Source organism: Nipponia nippon, unplaced genomic scaffold (genome assembly GCF_047370975.1).
Source record: "Nipponia nippon isolate SJK-2023a ecotype South Korea unplaced genomic scaffold, ASM4737097v1 scaffold_9, whole genome shotgun sequence".
NCBI lineage: Eukaryota > Metazoa > Chordata > Aves > Pelecaniformes > Threskiornithidae > Nipponia > Nipponia nippon.
This window is the reverse complement of record NW_028262413.1, coordinates 35,963,710-35,972,670: the sequence shown is the minus strand read 5'-3', so window position 1 is coordinate 35,972,670 and position 8,961 is coordinate 35,963,710. Positions and strand designations below refer to the sequence as shown.

The 8,961-nt window shown below is 41.1% G+C and overlaps 1 protein-coding gene across 2 annotated transcripts in view; it reads left to right on the top strand.

The window, feature by feature from the left end:
* Positions 1–3,782: 3,782 nt before the first annotated feature.
* The window catches only part of SCG3 (secretogranin III), a 29,551-nt gene continuing 24,372 nt past the window's right edge, over positions 3,783–8,961 (top strand). The window contains exons 1-7 of one of the 2 annotated variants that reach the window (XM_009470149.2): positions 3,783–3,950; positions 4,647–4,699; positions 5,273–5,318; positions 5,413–5,628; positions 6,681–6,823; positions 7,941–8,102; positions 8,427–8,604. In XM_009470149.2, the coding sequence (XP_009468424.2) occupies positions 3,866–3,950; positions 4,647–4,699; positions 5,273–5,318; positions 5,413–5,628; positions 6,681–6,823; positions 7,941–8,102; positions 8,427–8,604 (883 nt within the window). In that variant the 5' untranslated portion in view covers positions 3,783–3,865. The remainder of the gene's footprint in view (positions 3,951–4,646; positions 4,700–5,272; positions 5,319–5,412; positions 5,629–6,680; positions 6,824–7,940; positions 8,103–8,426; positions 8,605–8,961) is intronic. The other variant, XM_009470148.2, reaches the window with a different exon arrangement.

The following is an 8,961-nucleotide window of genomic DNA, read 5'->3' as shown; positions in this document are numbered from 1 at the left end:
GAACAAACTGAGGTCAGTAGTTTTAAAAGTATTTAAAAGTTGGCATTTCCTTGAAGCTAAGTTGGAAGATTTGTACTGGTATTTTTTAAAGTTCATTTTATGAAATGAATTGGTTAAGAACATCTCAGTTAAGAATTCCTCATGTAAAGGCATCATATTGTGTTGTAGAAGCTAGAAAAGCTTGTAAGCTTTGCAGACCAAAAATGTAAGTTCAATAAGCATAGGAAAAGCTGCTGGTAAAGCTGATGGAAATTTAATAAATGCTAAAATCTCAATAGCCTGACTTTTTTATTTATTTTTATTGTTTCTAGGGTCTTAACTCTTTTTGTTCACCTTAGGTGGTGTACAAATAAATGGTGAATGTAAAATGACTTGTAGAGTACAAACCCTCAGGCTTGTGCGTGATTAATTTCTCATACATTTGATGTTTGCACTGAAATCGAGAGGACTATTCATAGTGCACATGTGCAAAATACATGACTTATTGTCAGCTGATTATGGATATATCTAATGCCTTGCATAAAGATCTCCAGTAATTCTTTTCCAACATTTTTTTTCATTTAGCATAATATGAGATAAAGTAGGAAAAGCAAATCCACAAAAGTAAGGAATGTTTACCATCTAGGCATAAACTTGTCAAGGTGGGTTGTTGGGTTGTTTGATTTTTTTCTGCTTTCATCTGCCTTCTGTTTTCATCAGCTAGATGAAAAACCTTGAAGTGTGGTTATAAAACAACTGTAAAAATAGCCCTGAAAGACTGCATTTCAGTTATTTCTCTCGGCTCCGTATCAACTGCGCTCACCACAATAAAAAACATTCTAACTGCCATTCCTGTAAGTTCTCCTTGGCATCTGACAGGCAAGTGGTATTCTTTCTGGCTCATGAATCATCACTGGACATAAATAGTTCTAGAATTAGAAAATGGGTTGATTGTGGATGAGCCAAAATAGAATCCAAAATAGAAGAGCTTATGCTCCTCACCGTATTGTCCCTCCGCTGGGAAGAGTAGCATGTAGTAGTAGATGATGTAAATGATGCCAAATGAAAACAGAGATGTAGTCAGAAACAAAGGCAGCACTTTTACCCAGTCGTTTTCCTATGATGATTAAACACGTTTTGTGGTAATTAGCAGAGGTTTTGTATTATCCATCACGTGTCATACAAGCTTCTCAGTGCACTAACAAGGAGTACTGGCCCCAGTGTGCCAAACCAGAGCATGGCACTGCAGGTGTGCTCTGCGCTTGCCAGTTACAGCAAGCGTCTGCGAGTGCGTGGCCTCTGCGTGAAGCCTTCATGAATGGGGAGACGGTTCGTGTCTGAAGTTTCAGGCTTGGTTTTCCTGGCATGTTTTTTTGCTTACAATTTCAAGAACTACAGTGGCTACTGCAGTCATACTCTCTTTTGATGACAGCAGGTTCTGAATTCTTTTCTGTCCCCACCCTCAGTCCCAGCCCTGACAGAGTCCTTCTGCATCATTTCTTGTTAGAGAGGCTTGGCGAAGCAGGAGGTGATTTAGCACTAAGGAAATAACAAACGGTATGGAATTGGGAAATAGTATAGAAAAGATTTCGCATAAATAGAAACATTTCTCACAGAAACAGAGGCATATCGTGTAAAATAAACACATTTGAACACAATTAGACATATCATTATATACAAAAAGCCATATGTAGACATAGCACATAAATAGGTGTATTTTTAACCAGCAACTTCTTTGCACTATCGTCACCAATTAGAGTTCCTTTTCTGATCTCACTGCTTTACAGCTATCTTGATTTCAGCATGTTTAAACTACATCTGCTGCTTTTGTATTGTATGGTGGCTTTTGTCTGAATGACTAAATGTGTAAGGTCCTATAAATGGATGCCTGTTCACAGTGCATTGCAGGAAATGTTCAAGTGGTATAGAAGTAAATATCGGGAAGGGTAAATGGAGAGAAAGTACACATTTTTTGAACACTGAGAACATTAGATAGGCAATGAACTGTTGAATTAATACAAAACTGGGATAGAATATCAAGCCACATTGAAGTAAGAGTTGGTCTTTTCATTTTTCTGTATCAGCAATATTCTGTAGTTATGAGATTCCTGTTTGTGTTTATATATACGCTAAAGATGGCAGGGGAAGAGGTTGCTTTGCACTTTCTTGTGGAAGCTGCTTGTCTTCTGTGCTTCTAAAGTGAGGGAAGGTTCTGTTTAGCATGATAATTTTCCTTGTAGGTTACCAGGCAATGTGTAAATAAGGCTATTTTGTTCTTACATACAACTATGCTCAAAATATCCTGTAATTCCTAACTCTGGTACAGCTCCAAGAATAGGAGCCGACTATAGGTAAAGATCCTGGGGTTATCGGTGTATTTCTGAAAGTTATTTTCATTCCTCTGGATCTGTGGATCGCAGGCGGATTAATTTATAGAATGGAGTCTGATGCAAACTAGAGCATCAGATTTTATCACTATTTCATCTAAATTATATGGAAAGGCTTGAGTTTTAAACACAGTGGTTGCTAAAAGGGAAAAAAAAGAAATTGCAATTTTTTTAGTGCTTGTGGCCCAATTAATTATCATTCTCCTACTCTTTTGTGTTCTTCCCAGCTTATACTATAATAATATTATACATTGATAAGAGATTGAACAGTTCCACTGTGTTCCTGGTTTTCAGTTGTAAAAGCACTGATCCTCTTCACCTCTTCAATTATTTAGCCATTTTTTTTTAGCAGTTAGCAAGTAGTGAGATTTCTAACGTTGAAGTGTTTTCAGCTGCCCCCTGCGTGTATGCATTTATGACTACAAAATGATGAGGTGCTCTTTGAAGAAAAACGACTGTGATTTGCCTCCCATTTTGGAAGCAGATCCTATAGTTCTGAAAAGAGCTACCGCTGCGATCCTTTGTTCTGCCGTAAAACGGTGAAAATGTCTTCCCCGGGTCCCTAGGGATTTGTCACTGCTCTGTGTCTGCCAGGACTAAGTTTTAATTTATGAAAATGTTCAGAATTAGCTTACATGCGTATTGTCATTTGTGCTACTGCTTTTTTTAATTTTAAAGAGCAAGATGTGCTATAATTAGACTTTTGATGTCCTCTCTTTGTAGTAAGAAGAGTCATTGATGACTATGCCGTTACTGTGTAATTCAGCCCCGTGGAAAGGGCTTAGCTAGATGTAAACGATCCGTAGGCCTCCTCTCCAGGGCCGAATTTCACTTCTGTAGCTCGAAAAGCGCGCGCGACCCGGCCCTTCGAGCTGACCCCAAACCACAGCCTGCCCCGTGGGCCTGCTGGCGCGGCGGCCGAGCCGGCCGGGTTCTCCCGTGCCCCCGTGTGCCCAGGGCGCGCCTCGCAGGGCAGCCGCGGCGTCACCCCGTGGGCGGGGGGCAGGCCGCCCCACGCCGGCCCCCACTCGTGGACCGCCGGCGGCCGGCACACGGACCCCCGGCCCCGCTCTCGGAGGCGGCGGGCCGGCAGCGCCGCGGAGGCGGCGGCCCCTCTCCCCCGGGAGCGGGAGGGAAGGGGCTGCGGCTGCCGGGGCCGCGGGAGCGGAGCGGGGCGCGCATGCTCCGCCGGCCGCGGCCCTCCCCCGTCTCCTCCCCCTGCCCGGGGCTGGCGGCGGGGACGGTCTCGACCATTTCTGCCGGCGCGGGGACGAGGGGCCGAGCCCGAGCGGCGGCGGCTTTCCCCAGCGCGGCGGCCGGCTCCGCTCGGCGGCTTCAGCACCGCGGCGCTGGACAGCGCCCGCCGGGCAGCGGCTCCGCGGCGCTGAGCGCCCGCCGCGGCCGGGGGCGCGCAGGGGCGGCGCAGGGCGGGAGCCCCGGCGGCAGCGGCCCCGGCCCTGGGCCAGGCTCGCCCTCCGAGGGGGCTGGGCAGCAGCAGGATGTTCCTCAAGCTGGCGGTCGTGGTGCAGGTGCTGTCGCTGCTGGCGAGCCGGGGGCATGGCTTCCCGAAACCCGGGGGCAAAGGTAGGCGCCTTCGTTAACACATTGTCTCCATTTTCTCCGGGATGGGGAAAGTTTTGCAGCGGATGGATAGAGGAAAGTAAAAACTTTCCTTCCACTTGGCTGAAAGCAATTAGATCCTAAAGAAACAATATTCCCGGCGCAAGACGCTGGATCACTGAAGTTGCAATCTAATACTAAAGTGAAGAGATAGGTGCTGGTAGAGGGAAAGGCTCTGAATTTCTTCAGCCTTTTCCAAGCAATGTTTTCATCCGTTCTGCAGCAGTTTCTGCACAAGTCTCTCTCTCACTCCCTGTCTCCCCTGCTATTCTGGATGTAAGAGATTTTTAATCTCTTGCTTGTGCCAATCCGATTATTGCTATTTCAGTCAATCTCTTGCAGCATTTTTTCCCCAATTAGTTTATGAGTTTTCTCAGCAGAAAGAGGTTACTGAGTCTACATCTGTGTTTCTCTTACATCTTTTGCCAAACATCTCCCTCTGCCCCAAACAATCATGCTTTGTTTAAATGTTTGACTTTCTTGTTACATTTTCATTCTTCTAGGAACACTGAATTTTTTTAAAAGAACTAGCAGTTGGCATCATATTTAAGACACAATGTTTTATGGGAGAAAACTATAAATTAAGAAAAATTGTGCTGTCTCTTTGTAGTCGCATGCATCATATAACTGAGTACATATGTATGTATTTGTTTATTCTAGATAAAGCTATACACAACAGACAATTAAGTGTAGAAAGACCTTTGGAGGAACAGGTAAGTGAAATAAAAGATATTTACATTGTCTTTTGGGTTTGGTATTCTCATAATATTTTAAGCCTTCAGGTACCAGATCCATGACTATCCTAATGGCTTAACAATTTAGTTACAAATAGATTTGTCAGTAAAGTAAATATTGATGGTGTTGGGTACAAAATAGGGTTTCAATAATTTTTAAGAACTGGCATATAGAGTTTTACCGTCCGGCATTCCAAAAGCAGGTCGTTAGCTCCAACAGCTCACAGGTGTGTAACCCCTTTGTATTGACATCCTACGGGAATGTAGCAGGAGCTTGGATTAAAGAAGGAAAATGTAACTGGCATTTATCTTAAAATGGAAAGTCTATTGCAGCTTCTCATAATGTCTGATTCTGATCAGAGGATGCAGTGGTACTGACAAAAAGTGCCAAGCGCTTAATCATGTTTTACTTATTAAGGCAAACTTCTTACTAAGAGTGAAGATCAGGCATTAAGGCTTCTGCTGATATTGATAAATGAAGAGGTCCCACATTTTAGTGTATTTTTTCCTTCTGCCTGTTTGTTGTTTGTTTGTTTTATTTTTGCATATCAGATTGCTGAAGCTGAGGCAGACAAGAATAGGAAAATAGCTCCCACAGGTAAAACATCTTTCCTGGTTTTATAGCAATATTCGTAATGGTATTCAAAGAGGTCTAAGATTTTATGTCATGTGTGCATTGATGTATTTTCCAGAAAATAAGCCAGAGTTCAGGAATTATTCCTTTGTTGATGACCTGAACCTGCTAAAATCGGTAGCAGAAAGAGAGAGGAATGAAAAGGAGAGGGAGTCAATTAGAAGCTCTTTGTATGAACAGCAACGGGCCATTGATGATGCAGACTCCACCAAGAACCGCAGGCTTGTGGATGACTATGACTCCACTAAAAGTGGACTGGATTATAAATTCCAAGGTATTCTATAATCATCTTTCAGTGACTTTTAGGTTAGACTTCTCTTGCAAACTGATTGCAATCATGAATGTTGTACTCACCACTAAACATGAGCTCTACTTGTCACTGGAGTGCAATTTCAATTATTTCCAGTTGTAGAAGCTTGTGATATTACAATTAGGTTTTGAAACACAATACAAAAGAATTGCTATTGGTTTTTACAATCTTCTTCTGTGGAGGAAAATCCAACTGTGTAATTTGCATTGTGTTTTTTAGCAATTTAGATTTGATGGAAGGAAAATGGGACATATTTTTAAATGAAAATATGTTTATTCTGGTTTGAAAGGAAGAAGCACTTTTGTATAGAGCTAAATCATATATATTTGTTCCAAATGTAATGTGCAATGTTAGATAATTCTAAAGCTAAAAGCAGTTACCGAAGGCCAAAGAATACTTCCCTTTACTACAGGAGTAGTTAATTGACTTGTAGTTTAAGTGAGTCCTCTGAGAGTTGTGAGCAGCATTTAGCTCAGGTTATTTTTAATTATATCAAGGTATGCTGATCACAGACCAGAGCTTACTCATCATATTCACTTTCCCATTGGTCATGATGATATTATTTGCCATAAGTAATGATTAGATAATTAAAACTTCATTTGCTGAAATCCAAACAAGAAGATAGTATGCTGTTTGTCATGATCTGTTTTGATCTAAGCGGCCATACCATGAAAGTAGATACCAGGAAGATGCATATAAGCGGATATGGTAGCAGTGTTCTCTCATTCTCACAAATTCTTCTATAAATAGGAGAGTATGCTCCTGACATTCATCTCTGCTCTTCCAAAAGAGCTAGTCAGAAAGACATATTTCAGATGTGGAAAATGGACACGAAGAACTTTTCATTGGGACTGATATAATGGATTGCAAAATGTGTATCAAAGTATATCCCTAATGTGTCTAAAAAGTGCAGCTGTGTTCTGAAGAGAAAAAGATGTAGGCAGATATTTTTTACAAGATGTCTAATCCAAATGAGTTAGGACAGTCAGCACACAGTTAAACTGTAATCCTTTTAGATGATCCAGATGGCCTCCATCAATTAGATGGCACTCCTTTGACTGCTGAAGACATTGTTCAAAAAATTGCTGCAAGAATTTATGAGGAAAATGACAGAGGAGTGTTTGACAAGATCGTTTCAAAACTTCTAAATCTGGGGCTGGTAAGTATCTTGTTAATACTTCATTCAGCTGTTTTGTGGGTTGGTTTAATGCTTTTTTAAAAAAACAATTTGGATGAACACTTTGTTCAGCTAATGCTGACCTGAGTGAAAATGAATGTAATTCAGGCTCTGGGCAAGCTTCTTGACTCAGTTGGGCACATTGGTTTAGTTCTGCAATAACGTTGTTCCTGTGATGGCTTTGCAACAAAATAGGCCAAACTGCAGAATGTTTCTGATGTGGAAAAAACATTCACTGATTCCTTCCATGTCTGCTGTCATTTTTCCTTTAATTTCTCTTCTGATTCTCACTGAGTTCTTTTGTATTATCAGTTTCTTTCGGATGTTTATGGAGAAAGGTCTGAGCTATCTACCTACTAACTATTGTCATCAGCAGACATATAATGATGCTGGCTAGTTGAGGATACATTTCTCATAGTTACTGATTTTTAGCAAGACTGGGTTTGTCTCTGACCTCTGGATGTCTCAATGGTTTTAGTCATTGCAATATGGGGTCCTTATATTTTAAAATACTAACCTTACCTTTTCTGCGCTAGATTTTGCAATTAGCTTTTGAATGCTGAATCCCACTGATTACCAAGGGAGCTGTGGGACAGCTGCATGGTAGAGTTCTCGTTCAAGTGACGGCTGTTACGAAGCAAAGAGAAAATATTTTGATGATGCCGTAGAAAGCTATTTGCTTTTTCCCTTTCTGTGTTACTGTATTCTGTTGTAGTTATTCACTTGTGCATAGGTATGTTGCAGAACATATGTGTATATATATGTATATACACACACGTATATATGTATAGGTATCTACATATGTATAGGTATACCACACTTGCAGCTCCATCTTTCAAGCTGGACTCCATTGCGTTAAGCTCTATATGGGTGTGTTTTCCTATTGGAGGATATATGTGTGGGTGGTGGGTTTTTTACTGTATGTGTACATATGTACACACACACACATCAGTGAAGGTATTACACCTAATTTGGCTGTGCTTAGCTTTGAAGCAAACATATTTGAAGCAACCTATTTGCAAAGCTCAGGTTTCGTGTTGCCATTTAATCTGGGAAAACCACAATATTCTGTAAGTACTCTGCACAAATATTTTAACAGATCACAGAGAGTCAGGCCTACACCCTGGAAGATGAAGTGGCAGAGGTTTTACAACAGCTAATTGCAAATGAAGCAAAGGATCGTGAGAAGGAGTCTCAAGATTTTGATTACCCTCCAAGCAGAGCAGACAGTGATACAGAAGAAAAGCAACAGGAAAGAATGGTAATTTCTTAGCTAATCATTTTGACCCACTTGCCAAACGGTACAAGTAGACTAATACACTGTTTTGCTTTAGGGAATAATTAGTTCAATCTGGAAACTAAAGGTGTTCTTAAAGAAATTCCATCAGATAGAAAAATGAATCATCACTCACTTTGAGGTTTAAGCCAGATGTCAAATGGAAATAACTTTAAGAAAATAGTATAGTCTTCACCTCGTAATTAGGAAAGTGTTGGCCTAAGATTATGATGCTATTTATTGCTCTATTAACTCTATCACCAAAAGCAATGTGCTTATAGATACTATTTTTTTATGTCTTTTGTGGAGACACCAAGCAAAGCCAATCAGGATAGTTTCATGAATGGAGAAACTGATGATACACTGGATAACACATGGTCATCATCTAATATCTTGGAAAGAAGAAATGAGCTGCCTTCTGAAGATAATTTTGAAGACCTCCAATATTTTCCAAACTTTTACGCACTATTAAAAAGTCTTAGCTCAGGTGAGCTCATCACGTGTTTACAGGAATATTTAGGAAAAAAAATAGAAAATTAAGATTCTCTCTGTTTTCTCCTACTCCTTTCCCTTCCCTTCCCTTCCCTTCCCTTCCCTTCCCTTCCCTTCCCTTCCCTTCCCTTCCCTTCCCTTCCTTTCCCTTCCCTTCCCCACAGCTCCCCTAGTTGCAAGAGACCATGTGCTTTAAAAATGTTCTTTAAGATGCATAGCAGAGACTGATTTGATTAGTGAGTATAGGAAAACATTGGGAGGAAGAGCACTCAGAACTGCAAACTGTGTGACCTTGGTAGCCTTTCTCTATGATTCAGGAGTCCTGAATTCTTTTCATTCCCGTAAGGGCATG